Here is an 18,748-nt window from a genome sequence, read left to right as displayed (position 1 = left end):
AATGTTAGTACAATTGCGGGTATAGCAAACCTTATAGAGGGCTACGGCCAGGCTCACGTGTTGTTGCCTAAGGGAACACACATTGAATTAAGTGATGCCTTATATTCACCCAGCTCCAAGAGAAATTTGTTGAGCTTTAAAGATATAAGATTAAATGGTTATCATGTGGAAACCAAGGGTGAAGGAACTAGAGAGTTCCTATACATTACAGAAAATGTGAATGGACAAAAGAAAGTCCTAGAGACTATACCTGCTCTAGCCTCTGGTTTATACCATGCTAAGATAAATATGATAGAGGCTAACTTGGCAAAGCATAGAATGTTTAATGAAGAGTTCACTCTATGGCATGACCGGCTAGGCCATCCGGGTTCGAACATGACGCGTAAACTAATTAAGAGTTCGAATGGGCACAACCTAAGTGAAAGGAAAGTTATCCCTAAACATCTCAAGTGTGTAGCATGCGCACAAGGGAAACTTGTTATAAGGCCTTCACCAGTAAAAGTCACAAGAGAGACTTTAAACTTTCTGGAAAGGATTCAGGGAGATATATGCGGACCAATACACCCATCTAGTGGGTCGTTTAGATACTTTATGGTGATGATAGATGCATCAACCAGATGGTCGCATGTTTGCTTGTTATCCACAAGAAATCTCGCCTTTGCAAAGATGTTGGCTCAGATTATAAGGCTAAGAGCACACTTTCCAGACTTTCCACTTAAGACTATACGTCTAGATAATGCTGGTGAATTCACATCCCAAGCGTTTAATGATTATTGTATGTCCATGGGGGTGAGTGTGGAACATCCTGTGGCACATGTCCATACACAAAACGGACTGGCTGAGTCCTTCATTAAACGAATACAAATGATAGCTCGCCCATTGCTAATGAGGTCGAAGCTCCCTGTGTCGGCTTGGGGACATGCAGTATTGCATGCAGCAGAGCTCATACGCATCAGGCCATCTAGTGAACATAAGTATTCACCATCCCAACTATTAACGGGTCATGAGCCAGACATATCCCATCTCAAGACATTCGGTTGTGCCGTTTATGTACCGATTGCTCCACCACAGAGAACTAAAATGGGACCTCAGAGGAGGATGGGAATATATGTTGGATATGAGTCTCCCACCATCATAAAGTATCTCGAGCCACTGACAGGAGACCTGTTCAAGGCCAGATACGCGGACTGTCAATTTATTGAGTCCAAATTCCCTGTAATGGGTGGTGAGAATAGCAAGCTGGTCAAGGAATTAACATGGAATCAAACATCCTTAAATTGGCAAGATCCTCGAACTCTAGCATGTGATGCAGAGGTTCAAAAGATTATACATTTACAGCAGCTAGCTAATCAATTGCCAGATTCCTTTGCTGACCCAAAGAGAGTGACAAAATCGTACATACCAGCTTGCAATGCACCAGTACGAATTGATGTTCAGAAGGAACACAATACTCAAGTTGCTACAGAGTCTAAAACCCGTTTGAAACAAGGTAGACCATTAGGTTCCAAAGATAAAAATCCTCGAAAGACTAAAGGTGCAAAACAGACCGAGGTTCAGGGAATTACCGAGAGTACAGACATGGCCGCGGCACATGATAAGGAACCGGATGGGGTTCAGGACGCTGAACCTCTAGGTCCTGAGAATATTGATAACGATGAGATATCGATCAATTATATCATGTCTGGAATTACTTGGAACCGTAAGGATATCGACGTCGATGATATTTTCGCATACAAGGTAGCACTTGAACTAAATGAGGATCTAGAGCCCACATCTATATTAGAGTGCACTCAAAGCAAAGATTGGCTTAAATGGAAAGAAGCTATTGATGTGGAGCTAAACTCTTTAAAGAAGAGAAAGGTGTTTGGTCCGATCACACGGATAACACATGAAATTAAACCAGTTGGACATAAGTGGGTCTTTGTAAGGAAGAGAAATGAGAAGAATGAAATCGTGAGATACAAAGCACGGCTTGTAGCACAAGGATCCTCTCAAAGACCAGGAATAGATTATGAGGAGACATACTCCCCTGTGATGGATGCAACGACTTTTAGATATCTAATAAGTCTGGCTGTAAGAGAAAAACTGGATTTGCGGTTAATGGATGTTGTAACTGCATACTTATATGGTCCACTGGATAATGAAATCTATATGAGATTACCAGAGGGAATAGAACTCAAAGAAAAGAGTGGTTCTCGAGAACAGTACTGCATAAGGCTAGACAAATCGCTTTATGGACTGAAACAGAGTGGTCGAATGTGGTATAATAGACTTAGCGAATTCTTGGCAAAGAAAGGCTATAGGAATGACCCCATCAGTCCATGTATATTTATTAAGAAGTTTGCAAACAAAGGATTTGTGATAATAGCAGTCTATGTGGATGATTTAAACATCCTTGGAACCTCTGGGGAAATCGCCCAAACTGTAGAATATCTCAAGAAGGAGTTTGAGATGAAAGACCTAGGTAAGACAAAATTCTGTTTGGGATTGCAGCTTGAGTACAGAAACAATGGTATCCTTGTGCATCAAAAGGCATATACAGAAAAGGTACTCAAGAGGTTTAATATGGAGCTGGCTCACCCATTGACTAGCCCCATGGTTGTGAGAAGTACACAAGTGGATAAAGATCCATTTGCTCCTAGAAAGGCCGATGAAGAGTTTCTCGGACCTGAAGTGCCTTACCTCAGTGCTATAGGAGCGTTGATGTTCTTGGCTAGCCACACTAGGCCAGACATAAGTTTTGCCGTGAACCTCCTAGCAAGATATAGTTCTTGTCCGACCATAAGGCACTGGAATGGTATAAAACACGTTCTGCGATACCTACAAGGTACGACAGACTATGGTCTATATTACACTAACTATAACAAAGATGGTTTAGTTGGTTTTGCTGATGCAGGTTATCTATCCGATCCACACAATGGGAAATCACAAACAGGCTATGTGTTTACACACGGTGGTACGGCAATCTCTTGGCGTTCTATGAAGCAAACACTTGTAGCAACATCATCAAATCACGCAGAGATACTAGCAATGCACGAGGCCAGCCGTGAGTGTGTTTGGTTGCGGTCCATGACTCAGCATATACGGACGGACAGTGGATTGGAGGACAGCAAAGAAGCAACCGTGATCTATGAAGATAACACAGCATGCATCGCACAGCTCAAAGAAGGTTACATCAAGGGAGATCGGACGAAGCACATATTACCAAAGTTCTTCCATACACATGATCTACAAAAGGCCGGAGAAGTTCTTATTGTGCAAGTTCAGTCAAGTGAGAATTCAGCCGATCTCTTCACCAAATCGTTACCGACAACAACGTTCAAGAAGCTCTCGCACCAGATTGGAGTGCGGAGACTTAAGGACTTGGAGTGATGTTTGGAACAGGGGGAGCAATGTGTGCTGTACTCTTTTTCCTTCACCAAGGTTTTGTCCCAATGGGTTTTCCTGGTAAGGTTTTAATGAGGCAGCATCCCCTAAGCACATTGCAGCGATCCCATCCAACATTGGCACGGTCGTTCGTCCAAGGGGGAGTGTTGTGAAACACTTAGTGGACTCACTAGACCGGCCCATATACTAGCCATGGAGTCTCGGTCCATCGGCCATACTCAGTCCATACAGCTTCGGCCCATTAGCCGAAGCCTTACTCGGCCCTTAATCTTTAAGTCGGTTTAACCCTAGTCATTGTATTCTACTATATATATGCATGTAATCCTTGGGAATTATCAATAAGAAACACAAGAGCTTTATCCCTAAACTCTACTTTCATAACACTTTTGTAATCTTCCGGGTAATTGATGACTTGTCTTTACCAAACCTTCAAACACAAACACACAAACAAATCAAAAGTAAAATTCTAATCGAAACCTTCAAACATAAACAAATCAAAAGTACAAATTCTAATCAATCTAAAAATTTTAAAAATTCTAATCAATCTAAAATAAACCTCCAAACACAAACAAACCTAAAAATTCTAATCAATCCAAGTAAAATTCTAATTAATCTAATCAACTAAAAATCCTAATCTTACCAAGTGGTTCCAGGCTCTAATGAGGGAGAGAGGATAGTGGTATACAACTCACGGCCTGGTTGGACAAGCATGTCATGCAAAGAAGCGAGTACATCAGCTGGGAGATTTGATTGCCTTACACCGTCGTCCTCAGAATCAGCTTCTTCCTCATGTGAGTTTTGCGCTTGAGAACTGTGATGCGATTGAGAAGCTGCTCGAGGTTGACCAGGTTGAGAAGAGGGTGGTCAATGATTTGAGACGTGAGGAGACTGTCGAGGTAGAGGAGACTGTCGAGGTAGATTCGAGACTTGAGGAGACTGTCGATGATGATTTGTGACTGACGGTTGAGGAGACTGTCGATGATGATTCGTGACTGACGGTTGAGGAGACTCTCGAAGTTGACTCGAGAATTCTGGTGGATTCGTCGCGGATGCGAGAGGTTGAGGAAAAAGATGCCTGATTGGAGCTTCGCTGGCAGGGGATGTTCCAGAAAAGCTCCTCGAGTTCTGGATCATATTCGTCGGAGGTGGATAGTCTCAGTAAGAAGGTGTAGGTCTCGCTGGAGGCTGGAGGATTGGGATAGGAATTCCCTGAGAATCAGTGTCTGGATCTCCCTGGTTCGCTGGCGTGAAGTCATATTGGCTGGGAAGAGTAGCGGGTCTTCGATTTGCCGTTTGTGAGGTTCCAGAGGTTCGATTCGAGGGGTTTCTTCTTCCTCCTCCTCTTTTCTTTCCTCCAGCCATCAAGGGTTTACGGTTTCGTCGAGTGAGAGGAATTTAGATCTAGGGTTTTTAGGTTTTGCCGTTTCGTATCGAAGAAGAAGAAACAATTGAAAAAAGAAATGTTAGATTAGGGTTTGTTCGGGGAAGAAAACGAATAAGAAATGAGTTTTCGTGTTTTGTTACGGCCCAAATTTTGTTAAGACCCAAATTAATTAAAGCAGTCGCTAAATAGTAGCTCTTTAGTCGCAATTTTTAGCGACTGTCAAACTGGTCTCCAAATTAGTCGCAAATTGGCGACTACACTGCGACATTATGCATCAGTCTCCAATTAGCGTCTACTAGGCGACTGTTTTATTTTAATAGTCATTCAGTAGCAAAACAATCGCAATTCAGTCGCTAAATTTAGCGACTGTGTTTTTAGTCGCAACTTGCAGTCGGCAAATCCATGTTTTCTTGTAGTGTCAAAATCTTAAACAATAAGGATTTTCATCGAACAAGGACCGTTTGCTTAAACTGGTACGTCGTGTCCGCAACATGTAAGCGAACTCTGTATCCATGGCGAATTCTATTGAGAAAGAACTCTAGTTTGTTGTACGATCCCGAAGATGACGACAAGATCCGAGAATTCGAACATCCCGAACTCGACTTGTCAGACTATTCCACAACCAAAACCTACTGTATCGCTGTCTCCAGCAACTGGCTCCTGGTGGCAGATCTTCGTCTAAATTTCAATCTTTTGAACGTGTTTACTCGGGACAAGATTCACCTCCCGCCTCTAGAGTTATCGTTTTTTGGGATTGAACAAGATGATGACTACTTAGAGGAGTGGGAGTACTACTTCGATCGTGGGGACATGGTATCAGGATTAGCTGTTGTGTGGATTAACGAGAGAACAAGGGATTATGTAGTCGCTTGGGCTTGCAAACGAAACTTCTTGTTCATGTTCAAGAAAGGCGATGAAGCATGGCGAAAGAATCTTCAAGGCACAAAGTGTAAAGATGTGGCGTTTAAGGATAACAAGCTTTATGTGTTTACTCTTGATAACTACATCAAGATTCTTGATTTCTCTGGAGATTTCCCGAGAGAGTCCCTCGAAAACCCGTATCTTAATCATCGGTTCACCTTCGAGATGGCACGAACAGAAAGCATTTGGAAAAGGAGATTACTGGTCACGAACAAGGGAGAGGTTATGGTCATTCAGAGCTCTAAAGTGTGCAAAGAAAAGTATGTGTTTCAAATCTTTAAGATGGATTTTGAGAGTGGGAAATGGGAAAGAGTAGACTCTCTTGGAGATGAGATGTTGATTTTTGGTCATGGAGTCACTGTAAGAACATCTGTCGATGATGGTGGTTCCATCTTTTTCGTTGGAGATGATCTTTGGCTAGATCAAAAACATTGCGGTGTGTTCCATCTTGCGACAAGTACAGTCACATGGTCTGAACAAATAGGTGATGCTTACTCGGAGATTCCGCGGTGGTTTTTTCCTGGATATGCTTAAAGGACGTTGAAGGAACCGAATGGGAAAGAGTATATTCTTTAGATGAGATGTTGTTGGCTTTTGGTAATGGGTTCATCAACAGCAACAATTCTATCTATTTCGTTTCTGCTGATGTTTGGCCGCCTGTGTCTAATCCAACCTTTCAAAGTAGTACCGGTGTTTATGATCTTGCTAAGACCAAAATAAGCTGGTCTCGGTTCGCTTTTTGCTTTGTCCAACGTTCGCTGATTTGTTCCAGGATCTGATAAGAAAATATGATTAACCTCGGATTTCTATTTTCTAGTATTTTCTTCCCCCTTACTCATTCATGTTCTGTTCTGTTTACATACATCCACATTTGCGATTAAGTACAGTTTCAAGAATCAATAAATCAAATCTAGTTGAAGAACTCAAGAAATCTTTTCTTTTCCTCTGACTTCATCATAGGATGTACATTGGATTATGTTTAATGAATGAACTTGATAAGAACAAGTTTCTAAAGAATTAATGACCTCAATGATTCTGTATTAACTTCAAATAATGTGATCAGATCATTTTCACTTCATCTATCTATCTGTCCACTTCTGCTGCTAATGGTTGAGGTTGTTCATGAACTCTAGGCTGTCTCACAATAGGAGAAATCAACTTCCACACTGTATATAAAACCCATAAAAACCCAAAGTCAGTAAACAAATATGGCATTCACTTTACCGAATTGGTATAAGGATTTTGTAACTTAATCTCTCATAATAGAGCATCTGGTAGATCAAGAGCTGAAACCATTTAGTTTTACATTCTAACTTACGGTAAATCCCTGCAGCGAACCACTCGTTCACTATCTTCACCCATGTGCTTGTCCACCCAACATCAATGCTCCATCTGTGTGTGTTACATAAATAATACAAAAATTTCACAGTCATGATTCTGAGTTTTGCTGTTTCAGATGGGATTATATGCAGATGGGAATTTTTCCTTACTCTCGAGATGAATGTGAAAGGTTCCAGCTGATAAACAACATAGCAAAGTACATTGCTCCTAAGGAGAACACAAGGTGGAAGAACCCATAGCTGTATGGTATATCTTCTTCTTCTTTAGCTTCTTCTTTGCGGAACTCGAACTGTTGTAATCAAGATTTAAATGTCTCTTGCAGAAAAACATTGATTTTTTAAAGCTGAGATTGAGAATGTAAACTTACCCTGAAGGATTCTGAATCGATCCCAGTTGAAAATGTTGCCATCACGATGGCGCCTATAGCTATAAGGAAACTCTGAACAAAGGCAAAAGAAGTTAGATTAAATTTCGAAGTAAGAAAGAACTCAAGAAGAGGCTTTGAGCTCTTACCAGTACTGTAACCCAATCAGTATGACCGTTTTGGGTATGCGCATTGCATTTTATATGTAAAGGTTCACTGATACAGAACATGTACTTTAGTAAATACTTTGAAGAACTAACCAAACAAAAGTCAGATTTTGTTTTTTTCTCTTTACCTTCTAATCGCAGACCAACATAGGAAGACAATGTAGGAAGCCATGATCCCGGAAGACAAAAGTCCTCTATTCTTAACCTTTAATTCAAAGCATCAGCATTCGAAGCATTGTGTTATCAATATCATCAAGCAAAACTTAGGAAATGTACCTTGGAATGCATGGAGATAACCATCATAACGGTTAGAATAACAACAGTGCATGAGATGAAAAACATATTGAGGACACAAGCAGCATAAAAGTAGTACATCACTGCGATCCCGCAAACAGAACCGATGTAGAATACTGTTGACATGACCAATCCAAAAGAGCAGCTGCAGAAAAAACAGTATTAACTAGCAGTTGATATTTATCCACATAGAGAAAACGCTTTTGTAATGACTCTGATACTTGCTTACCTTTGCTTTCTTTGGTCATGAGGCATCCAATAGTTATTCCACCAAGTGATGAATTCAATAACACTTACAAGTTGAAGACCAAGAAATATCCTGCAACCATAGAAAATGATATGAGAATCATGTGTTTATCTCTAGAGAGCAGCTTTGAAAGATGATTTTACCCTGCACCAACACGCGCGATTTCCCCTGTAAAGAAAACATCATTGTCATGATCCAAACCGATCAGATCAAATGGGAGCTACAGTTAGACAGAAACATACCGTAGATTTGGATGTAAAGCTGAGGTATGAAGAAAGAAGCTACCATGGCTAAAACCAGCAAGAGAAACTTGAAGCTCCAGTAATTCGAGTGCCAACTGTTTTGAAATTCGTGGAGTTTCGTTGTGTTCCATGTTGAGAGGAACATAACAAGGTAAAACATCTTAATTGTTAAGGATACATAAAACCTACACATAACAAGGTCAAATATTTCATATTTTTGCAGGATACGAAACATCCTAAGCTCACGCGGAGTACTCCAAGCGTATGGAAACAATCACTTCCTTCAGGTCCGCAACTACTGACATCTGCATTTGATGATTTCAACTCATAACTATCTTTAAATTCAACATTTAAGATATATCTCAAAAAGTTTTATGACTTTTACGTGGAAGCAAGGCTAGAGCCTTTTGTGCGTAGTCACGGATGAACCAAGCGCATAGGTTTATAATCAAGAAGATGGTTCCGTAGATATAACGAGCTCTCAAGGACTTGTTTTTCTCTTGGTAGCAATAAAGACTCCTCTGCTCTATTTCGCTTATGAGTTCATCTAGATGAGCAGCCTCTAAATCATCAGGACTGACCTGCAATGACGTCGTCCGTGTAGCACCAGCTTCCGCTGTTCCATTCATTGTCAAAACCTACAAGAGACTGAAAATCGAAAAACAAGAAAAATACTGAAAAAAATGTAGAGAATAATTGAATGCTACTTTGCACTATACAGAATTCTAAGAAGTAAGAACTAAAGCTCTCTTATCTAATAATCAATTCTTATCTCTAATCAAATGTATTTAAACATTGAATTAAGAAAGTTTTCATGTTCAAAACAGAGCTAAATTTACCTTAAAAACAGGACTAATAGATAAAGACAATTTGAAAGCGTTGAACTTTCATGATATTTTTTTTTTTTGACTTTTTTTTATCCCATTTAGGCAATGTTGCTCATGTTTAGCGATTTTGTAAAGTGTAGTCAATAACATTATTATCATCCTCAAAAAAAAAAACAAAAAAGAGACATTTTTATTCAGAAATATACGCCAATGATGTCTCTTCTAACGCAACACAATTCCGCCTAGTGATTAATAAAATCTCTAGAATCTAAAGGCAAGAAAATAAACATACAATTTTACATATCAAAAATATGAACTCCAAAACAGAGAATCAGACCCATTATATCAGTAATTAAAGAAAAATAATTTAAATTTCCGGTTTAAAAATCTGACCTTTTTTTTTGTCTCTGGTTGGAATTTTGCTTATGTAAAATTAGACACAGAAGCTAGAGACTGAGAAGAAGATTAGGGAGATGAAGTGTGAGTTGAGTGTTCTCTGACACACGATAATCACGCAGAGAGTATAAAGAAGCAGCGGTTCGAAAAACTCAAGATTTTAAAATAAAATAGACATGCTTTGGTGTGATTGCATGTAACGATTCCATTGTACTGACATGTGCACTTCTGTTTCTAGCCGTACGATTTGATGACCTCTCCTATCTTCATTTTCTTTTTTGACCTATTTTATTATTTTTATCTCCAAAAATGTAGTAAAGAAAATTTTGAATGGAATATTTCAAAAGAAATTCATCTCCGCTTGAGTGTTGGGTTTTTTTTTTTTTTTTGGTCAAAGAGTGTTGGGTTTTATGTGTAATGATTTTAGTCACATCACATGAAACTTGCTAATTGAGAACTTTGAATGTTTGTCAATTTAAACAATTAAATAAGAAGAACAATTCCCCGAGCACGAGGAAATGGTTACAATGGACAGCCACGTCGTGTTTTTCTTTTTGGTGGATTAATAAAACGAACAAATAACGTGGAACTTTCTTAAAGTAAAATCCATGATTACTTGTGGTTTAACTACAAGTTTTGGAAGTGTGTTAATCAACAACACGAGACATTAAATTTTCTTGCCTACACAAAGATTTAGTTTTCTCGTTAAGCTAATTCATCATCAACCTCCAAACTCTTCTTCATTCTTTATTTATCCCAAAACAATTTGACTAGTGACTCGAACTACAAGTCTACAAGTTTAAGAACATTCTTAATGTTTCATTTGATTTTGTCATCTAGTTTAGTGGATTTATACTGTTCTTACGTACAGTAAATCTATGATTACTTGTGTGGTTTATCTAGAAGTTTTGCAAGTGTGTAGTGTGATCAACCAAGACATTAAAATCAAATCATTGGACATGGATAGTTTGACCAATTAATTAGCCAAATCACTCTGTTCAATCCGAAATTTATTAAATTAACAATTACGTTTCCTTGATTATGGTTTAATGGCATGCTATAAATAGGGCAGATTATGGGAATGGTATGGACAAAAGACGTGAAGACAAAAAGAGTTTGGTTAATAATCTTGACTTTTTATTCACTACGCGATTTTTGGACCGTGTTAAGTAGATTTGCCTTTTTTCGGGTAACATAATTAAAGCATTAATCAATCTACTACTCACTTGATCCATAATTAAAGCTTTTTTTTTTTTATCTACTGCTTTCAAAGGAAAAACTCTTGTAGATTTTCTTGCAAGTAACCGGATATATATTGCCTCTCTCACGGTACTCTCGGATTCTCAAATCCTGGTGTCACTCATCAACGCTAAGAAAGATACTACAGAGCTTTAAGGGATCCTCCATGACATCGCTCTGTTATTTAACTCCTTTGCTTTCTATCTCTATTGCTTTTATGTAAGGCAGCCCCTGTGGCTCTGTCAAATTCCTCCTTACTTGAGTTGTGTAAGACCCTCGTTTTAATTAATCAAGTTTGTATTTGCCCAAAATTAAAATAAAGATTCACCAAACTTCTTAGATAAGATAATGTTTATGCAATTGGGGTGACTAAAGATTCACAAAGGCTCTATCACACTTTACCTTAATTATCCTTAACCTTGTTTTCGATTACATTACTCCAAGCAAAACATATTCACTTAAATATTTTATAGACAAGAGTGAAAAATAGTACCATAATAAAAATACTACTATCTAACACCTCGCTCGGGCAAGTGATCTAAATACTAATAAAATCCCATGTCTAAGAAAATAAAACAAGAGCCACAAGAGCCAAAGCAGCGGTGGTAAGCAAAACATTTGGGGTTTCGAGTCGTCTTAGAAAATCGGATATCTTCTGGAATCTCGGCGGGTGATCTAGATATTGCAATCCATATGTCCTGGTTTCGGGAACAGAATCCGAAATTCGTGGAAGTGGAAGCAAATTCTCAACAAAGGGAGAAATAACACAAATGCCTCTGTGGACGACACGCACCTCGTCAGTCTCTGGATAATATTTGAATAGCCTCTTCTCATTATCATGGAAGAGAAGATTCCCACGCTTAGAAACAGCGACTGGCCTAGTCCAAAACCACAATGGCAAGTCCCACAACATCATATTAATTGAGCACATCTCTTTAGGGAATAAACGTATGGAGTAAGTGACACTCCATGTTAGTTCGTGTGCATCCATGGTCCATATCTTAACATTCCAATGAAATCTCGTAGTATAGGTTAAAGCTAGTGCTAGACGGTCTTCAAGGTTCACTAGTTGGCCTTGGCCTGAGCCTGAATTTTCGTAAACTTCATCAGGTCTTGGGACATCACGAAACTCTTCCGTGTGAAGATCGAAAGCTAGTATCTTGAAACTAACGATAACTTGTAACCAGTAGATGGAGCCATCAACACAAGCGGACTTGTTACTATATCCCATATAGTAAGGAGGAGGCGTACTCAGTTTCCGCCATTCCCCAATGTTAACATCAAGAATCTCGCAGTAACAGTGTTGGTAATGGTAACTATCGAACAAAAACCTCACTACTTTATAGCTCCCACTGACTTTATCCCTACCAAATCCCATCGTCCAACATCCAGGGAATACATCAAACCTTGCATCTGCGAATTTTTTTCCCAAATTAAATTCAATTTTATCCCCCAATCAAATTAAAATGATAAATAACAGATATTTACCGACGTGCTTCAAGCTGTCGATTATGAGTGGATCTGGTCCAGAAGGGAATCTAAGGAATTCTCCGGTGGAAGGGTTCAAAATGTTGATCCAGCCAGGTACGGGGATGCAAAGCAGACCGTCACATGAAAGCGACGGACGTGAGGCGACATCGCAGTTTAGGTAGATCATCTCGACCTCTTCGTCCCCTTCGAACAGGTTTCGGTCTCCGGCCGCCATGATTTTCAGCTTCTTTGGAACTTTCTTCGAATTCATACGCCTCTCCGCAAAGCTCCTCGACTCCAGTGTTGATCTCCATTGTTTTGATAAGGTCTTGAATCTGAGGATTGATTTCAGTGGCAGTTCTAGCAAGATTTCTTCCACTAGATCGTCGGGAACTAGGGGGCACATCATCGTCGGTTTAGCTTTTTTTTATCCGAGTATTATAAAATTCAAATATAAGATCACTCTCTATTTATTCTATTTATTGGTACACTTGGCATTTCTTAAAAAATTCAAAACATTTTAAGCATTACTGCTAAATATTGAATGAATTTATTTGTTATAAAGAAACTAAATCCAAATTTTCAGCATTCTTATTAAAAAACCACAAATACTCTTTTTGTATCATAAATAAAGGATGATTTTCTAAGATTTTTTCTTTTATCACAAAGATTAATTTTCTGTATACTTTTATCAATTAATGCTAAGAAATTGTAGATTTCAAAAACCATTAAATGAGAATTAAAAAGTTTGATGGATTACTATTGGCTACTAATTATAAAAATATGTTATTATAAATAAATAATGCACTTATAGCTAAACATTAAATCTTTTTCTTAACCATTGTGAAAATCTTAAAACATCATCTATTGTAATACAGAGAGAGTAAAACACAATTAATTATATACATTTAACTCAGATTTTAATAGAAAACTGAAATTATATAAATTAGCATTAACTACATATCTCCACTCAATTCTATTCAAACATACAATAAATTAGAATTGTGACTCCCATAATTTAATTTTTTATAATGTAAATTTTTTCATCACTTCTTTTCCTATAAATACACATTCTTTCATCTTCTTCCGCTATATCTCCCAATTCTAATATATTATCTCATTTTCTCATTCTTAAATCCTCTTCCACTATATCTCTCAATTCTAAAATTCTAAATTTTATTTTGTTTGTTTTGAGTTTTGTTGTTGTTGTATGGTTTTAAAAATAAATGTAATTATTTCTTGTAAAATATTTCAATCATCTTATAAGTAGTCATTTTCTGAACCTCTTCCAGTATTGTCATGTGACATATGTTTGAAGATCAATTAAAACATCATTGTAAGAGTTTGATTCTAAAAATATTTTTATTAAGTATGATAATTATTTAACATTATTGTCCATTTTATTTTATTTCTAACACCTTACTAGATTTATACTTATTTTTTCTTTAGTTTTTATATTTATATTCACATATGTAAAATACAAGTTTTGATAGCTATAACACTCTCTCCTAATTGGTCCACTTGACATTTCTTTAAAAAAAACAAAATTCTTAATAATTAGTTTTAAATATTGAGTGAATGGATTTGTTATATATATATATATAACTAAATCCAAATATTGTATGCATTCTTATTATAAACCTTCTCCAAAGACTGCAAGTTTTCAAAGATGAATTAGATTTCTCACAATATGGCAGTGAATACATCATTGACTACAGATGAAGAAATGAGCGGATTATGGAAGTAAAGTCAAGTGCAAATGCTAGCAAGAATCAAGAAAAAAAAGCCTTATATTCCTGAGATAATTGTTTTGGATTATCTTGAAAGATATAGTGTTGATATTGTAATATGTGTGATAAAATGAGTTGACTTTGTAAATTACTTTTCTAAATTGTTTTGGCATATATTCTCTTGTCTAAAGTTTTTTTTTGTACAATAAGCTCAATTCTCACATATGTAAAAACATGGTCAACATAGATTCACTCATATCAGGAAAAACATTTAGATTTATATATCATTACTCATAATAATATTTCTTACCAATTTGTTCTTTAATATTTTTTATATATATTTTAAGTTTAGTATGATTATGTTGATAAAAATGGAAGTCTTCACTTTGTTTTTATTTGGTCCTTTAATCTCTACATTATTTTCTTTTAGAAAACTTGAGATATTATGCTAAAAAATAATTAAAAACTTTCTATCATTCTGTTACATGAAAAACAATACAATATTTTTTTTTTTATCATTTTTGCGATAATATAAGAAAATTTATTATGCATCAATCCACGGACCAACACCTAATGCTAAAATAAAAGACACATATTTTCTGATTATCTCAATATCTGTATTTGTTTTAGATTAAATTAAATTCACTTTGGATCTAATTTCTATGACTAATCCCTTTTGTTACTTCTCTAACTATTGTGTTAATAAAGATGTAATTACAGTATAAGGGTTTGGTGATAGTTGGCAAGAATTGGAAATCTCCTTGAAGTTTAACTCAACTCTCTCTCTCTAATCTGAAGAATTCTTAAAAAAAAGTTGACTAAAAAAAGACTTCATGAACCAAGAAAAAAAAATCTGAATTCTTCAAAATATTTTATAAATCGATTTAAAATCATGGAAAAGTCTCAAGGTCTCTCTCTATAGTCTCTACCAATTCAATCATATGATTAAAGAATGTGCCTTGTGATGAAACAATCGTAGCATCTCACAACAGATTACACAAAGAAAGCTTAGTTAAGGTTTTATAGTTCTTCTCAGAAACCCATTCCTCCCATTCCTCCCATACCGCCCATGCCACCCATGCCGCCGCCACCCATACCCGGAGACGCCTCCTCTTTCGTTGGAATCTCAGTCACAACTGCTTCCGTTGTTGTCAACAAAGACGAGACACTAACCAAATATAAAAAACAACGAAAAAAGATTAGCAAAAACACATTGCAATAAACTACAACATTTTTGAAGACAATTTTTCTATCTTTCTTTACCTTGCAGCATCAACCAATGCCGTTCTGATCACTTTCAAAGGATCGATAATACCAGACTTTACCATGTCAACATATTCTCCTGAAAGTAAATGCGAAAAGAAGCTAGTTCAGATTGGGAATAACAAGTTGGACCAAGAACTATGAGAAAGTGAATTCTCTAATGCATGCAAGAGTGTAACCTTTGGCAGCATCATAACCGAGGTCAGGGTTATCTTGCTCCAAAAGCTTGCCTACGATAACTGCACCCTCGACTCCAGCATTGGAAGCAATTGTGTAAACAGGTGTCTACATCAAAGAAAGATTTTGTGTGTAAGATTCTAGAAGCTGTTTACGATAGCGAGGATGAACAATGTGATAAGAGACACACCTTGAGAGCGTTTTGAATGATTTGAACACCAATTTTCTGATCAAAGTTAGCTGTCGAAAGCTTCTCAAGTTCTTTCGAGGCATACAAAAGAGCAACACCACCACCTGTAATACACGCACAGTAATATTAATTCTCATGCAATTTTATTTTTTCACGAACTCGACCAAACTTTGTTTTAGAGATTTTAGATAGTTTTTTACCTGGAACAATACCCTCTTCTACGGCTGCTTTAGTGGCATTTAGAGCATCCGTTACTCTATCTTTCTTCTCGCTAACTTCTGCCTCACTCGCTCCACCAATCTAAAAACCAATGGGAGTAATATCGACGTTAGTCATAAACTAATAATGCATGATGTTCACAAGAGGTGTATATTACCTTTAGTACAGCAACACCACCCGAAAGCTTAGCCAACCTTTCTTGCAACTTCTCCTTGTCATAATCAGACGTGCTCGCTTCAACCATGGATCGAATCTGTGTGATTTTTTAAAAAAATTTTGAACACATTAAACATTCTTACCAGTTGGAAAGAAGATAAAGGTTTATAAAACTGAACCAATACATAATAATAAGCGAAATGGACACTAACCTGCTCACATCGTTCCCCAATTGCTGTCTTGTCACCAGCCCCATCGAGAAAAACAGTATCATCTTTGGATACAGTAATCTGGTAACAAATAAAAATCAAGTTATATAAATGTATCAGAAGGTAAAAGGAAGAAAGAGAGGAAGCAGAAGTAATTGGACCAAACGAACCTTCTTGCAGTTTCCGAACATACTGAGGTCAATGTTGTCGAGATTCATACCTAACTCCTCTGTTATTACCTACAAAGTGGAAACACCAATGACACATTATAGCTCATGCAATTAGTGTCGGTGTGCTTGTCTTGGCAGATAATACAGAAAAGGAAAAATAGGCATGCCTGGGCTCCAGTGAGGGCAGCTAGATCGTGTAAATTGGCCTTTCGGTTCTCTCCAAAACCAGGGGCCTTCACAGCACAGACCTATAACGCAATACCATTGGCATCAATCCAATCAAATTAAAAATTTAATGCGACGTTGCAAGATAAAGGCATTCAAGAAAAGGCTGAATAGAAAAACCTTGATTCCAGCACGAAGTTTATTCAGAATTAGGGTGGCAAGAGCATCACTCTCCACATCCTCAGCAACAATCACTAGCGGCCTTTGCTTCTGAAAAAGGGCAGAGTAGATCATTTTCAATCTTCAGATACAAAGTATCGATGACTATCTGACATTATATTGAAAAACAAGAAATCGCCAAACTGTTTATACCTTGAGGGCCAGTTCTAAGACTTTCACCATAGCGTTTATATTGGAAATTTTCTTCTCGTGGATAAGAATGAGAGGATCTTCTAGTTCCTGCAAACCATATCCATTCAGAAGAAATCAAATGAGAAGTTCCTTAAATTGATAAACGAACAAGGTGGGAATTCCTTACACATTTTTGGGTTTTCGGGTTTGTTATGAAGTACGGGGAGATGTATCCTCTGTCAATCTTCATACCCTCAACAACTTCCAGCTCATTAAACAATGTCTTGCCATCCTGAAACAAGACATGACATAAGTCACCTTAATGAATAAGCAAAATAATTTTAACATTTAGGGATCAAATTCAACTCACTTGAATTGTGATCACTCCCTCTTTGCCGACAGTTTCCATAGCCTTGGCAATCAGTTCACCAATTTCTCTATCTCCGTTAGCTGATATTGTTCCAACTTGGGCGATTTCTTCAGAAGTGCTAATCATGCGTGCTCGACTCTGCAAGTTCGTCACAACAGTATCAACTGCCAGTTTGATACCACGTCTTAGGTCCATCGCATTCATTCCAGCGGCAACTGATTTACAACCTTCCGTGAAGATAGCTCGAGTAAGGACTGTAGCACATGTTGTTCCTGTAAAGCATACCATATTTATTGTCAGATGCAATAACAACGATTAGTACGGGTAGATAGGAGACTAACAACCCAATTACGAAAATCAGAATAAAAACGTTTAGATACAATGAAAGGGAAGACTTACCATCACCAGCTACGTCATTCGTGGCATTAGCAACCTGTTTGACAAGACTGGCACCAACGTTCTTAACTCTGTCCTTGAACTCAATGCTCTTGGCAACAGTCACACCATCTTTTGTCACCTTCGGTGCACCCCAGCTTTGTTCAATGATGACATTACGACCCTTCAAAGATAAGAAAAGGGTTTTAGACTGCTGTGTCAGAGACTGTGAGATAACTAACTAAATAGAAAACTATTGATAGATTCACGCACAATATTAATCCCACTGAACAGAAACTATCTGAGACATAAATTGATTACCTTGGGTCCCATAGTGACTTTAACTGCATCAGCAAGATCCTCGACACCCTTAAGCATCATAGCCCGAGCTTCAACACCAAACCTTATGTCTTTTGCTGCATAATTCCTAGTGGAATTGAGCCTGCTTCCAATCTAACAACCACACATAATGCACATCATCAATACATTACCACCCACAAACGACTAAAAAAACAACATAACCCCAAAATACAAAATGAAGAATACGAACCTGTCTTGTACACTTGCTGGCAATCCTGTTCAACCAAAGAAAGATAAAACCCATCAATAGATGAAAAAACAACTTTCAGAATACATATACAAGAAAGATGCTATATAGTCTCCGTGGGCAAAAGAAAGATTCAATTCAATCAGATTTGTGCTTAACAATGTTGATCAAAATTCAGAAAATCAGAATTAAACAACTCATATACATATTAACCAATCCGATCTTGGAGTAACCGATCAGAAACAAAAATCATAAGAAAAAGCCGAGTAGATCTACCTAGCTTTGGAAGCAACGTTGGTGACTAGCCGATACATGGTGATTAGACTCAACCGAGAAGATTACAATTTCGCTTCAGAACAGATCCAAGTAAAAGAAGCTAAATTGACAAATTCCTCCACACGCAGAAGAGGAGAAATGAAGTAGATCGTCGAAGATTCTAGTAGCAGTAGGGTTTAGGGTTTTGCGTTTTCTCCAAGGCCATTTGCTTGGTTGAGTTTTAACCCCTCCGATTTGGATCCGGTTCGATTTTTGACCCGGTCCGTTTATA

The 18,748-nt window shown here is 37.5% G+C and overlaps 3 protein-coding genes and 1 pseudogene across 5 annotated transcripts; 1 reads left to right on the top strand and 3 right to left on the bottom strand.

Annotated features, from left to right (window-relative positions):
* The first annotated feature begins 5,173 nt into the window (after positions 1-5,173).
* On the top strand, positions 5,174-6,611 carry LOC147943405 (putative F-box protein At2g33200 pseudogene; annotated as a pseudogene). Its single transcript, XR_015598044.1, has one exon. The product of XR_015598044.1 is annotated as a putative F-box protein At2g33200 pseudogene (transcript).
* LOC104786256 (uncharacterized) lies at positions 6,607-9,699 on the bottom strand. Its single transcript, XM_010511616.3, has 13 exons — positions 9,568-9,699; positions 8,733-8,995; positions 8,576-8,652; positions 8,348-8,507; positions 8,249-8,273; positions 8,088-8,177; positions 7,841-8,003; positions 7,693-7,769; positions 7,547-7,613; positions 7,401-7,472; positions 7,183-7,322; positions 7,011-7,084; positions 6,607-6,858 (listed from the first exon to the last, which is right to left on the bottom strand). Exons 2-13 carry the CDS (start codon positions 8,974-8,976, stop codon positions 6,776-6,778), a joined length of 1,272 nt encoding a protein of 423 aa, XP_010509918.1. The 5' UTR covers positions 8,977-8,995; positions 9,568-9,699; the 3' UTR covers positions 6,607-6,775.
* Positions 9,700-11,185: 1,486 nt separating this feature from the next.
* LOC104786255 (F-box/LRR-repeat protein At2g43260-like) lies at positions 11,186-12,769 on the bottom strand. 2 transcript variants are annotated; one of them, XM_010511615.3, is made up of 2 exons: positions 12,298-12,769; positions 11,186-12,222 (listed from the first exon to the last, which is right to left on the bottom strand). In XM_010511615.3, the coding sequence occupies exons 1-2, from the start codon at positions 12,686-12,688 to the stop codon at positions 11,372-11,374; spliced, it is 1,242 nt and encodes a 413-aa protein (XP_010509917.1). In that variant the 5' UTR covers positions 12,689-12,769; the 3' UTR covers positions 11,186-11,371. The 2 variants fall into 2 exon arrangements, with proteins under 2 accessions (XP_010509917.1, XP_087306264.1); XM_087450138.1 differs by having other exon boundaries at positions 12,302-12,732.
* Positions 12,770-14,867: 2,098 nt separating this feature from the next.
* On the bottom strand, positions 14,868-18,719 carry LOC104786254 (chaperonin CPN60-like 1, mitochondrial). The gene is made up of 17 exons (XM_010511614.2): positions 18,478-18,719; positions 18,205-18,229; positions 17,976-18,107; positions 17,679-17,838; positions 17,280-17,551; positions 17,097-17,201; positions 16,931-17,017; positions 16,739-16,828; positions 16,561-16,641; positions 16,394-16,462; positions 16,227-16,304; positions 16,016-16,111; positions 15,840-15,939; positions 15,640-15,743; positions 15,452-15,557; positions 15,273-15,351; positions 14,868-15,177 (listed from the first exon to the last, which is right to left on the bottom strand). Exons 1-17 carry the CDS (start codon positions 18,513-18,515, stop codon positions 15,042-15,044), a joined length of 1,758 nt encoding a protein of 585 aa, XP_010509916.1. The 5' UTR covers positions 18,516-18,719; the 3' UTR covers positions 14,868-15,041.
* Between the last annotated feature and the right edge of the window lie 29 nt (positions 18,720-18,748).

This window comes from Camelina sativa, chromosome 5 (assembly GCF_030686135.1).
Source record: "Camelina sativa cultivar CO46 ecotype springtype chromosome 5, ASM3068613v1".
Lineage (NCBI taxonomy): Eukaryota > Viridiplantae > Streptophyta > Magnoliopsida > Brassicales > Brassicaceae > Camelina > Camelina sativa.
Note: the sequence above shows the minus strand (reverse complement) of the source record. Positions and strands in the feature narration are given on the sequence as shown.

Coding starts and splice junctions, on each gene's coding strand:
- LOC104786256 (XM_010511616.3), bottom strand. CDS start 8,976: ATGAATGGAACAGCGGAAGCTGGTGCTACACGGACGACGTCATTGCAG. Junction 8,178..8,248: donor ATCGCGCGTGTTGGTGCAGG/GTAAAATCATCT, acceptor CTATGGTTGCAG/GATATTTCTTGGTCTTCAAC. Junction 7,323..7,400: donor TCGATTCAGAATCCTTCAGG/GTAAGTTTACAT, acceptor TGATTACAACAG/TTCGAGTTCCGCAAAGAAGA.
- LOC104786255 (XM_010511615.3), bottom strand. CDS start 12,688: ATGATGTGCCCCCTAGTTCCCGACGATCTAGTGGAAGAAATCTTGCTA. Junction 12,223..12,297: donor CGACAGCTTGAAGCACGTCG/GTAAATATCTGT, acceptor AAAAATTCGCAG/ATGCAAGGTTTGATGTATTC.
- LOC104786254 (XM_010511614.2), bottom strand. CDS start 18,515: ATGTATCGGCTAGTCACCAACGTTGCTTCCAAAGCTAG. Junction 17,552..17,678: donor GAATGACGTAGCTGGTGATG/GTAAGTCTTCCC, acceptor TATGCTTTACAG/GAACAACATGTGCTACAGTC. Junction 17,018..17,096: donor ACCCGAAAACCCAAAAATGT/GTAAGGAATTCC, acceptor TATGGTTTGCAG/GAACTAGAAGATCCTCTCAT.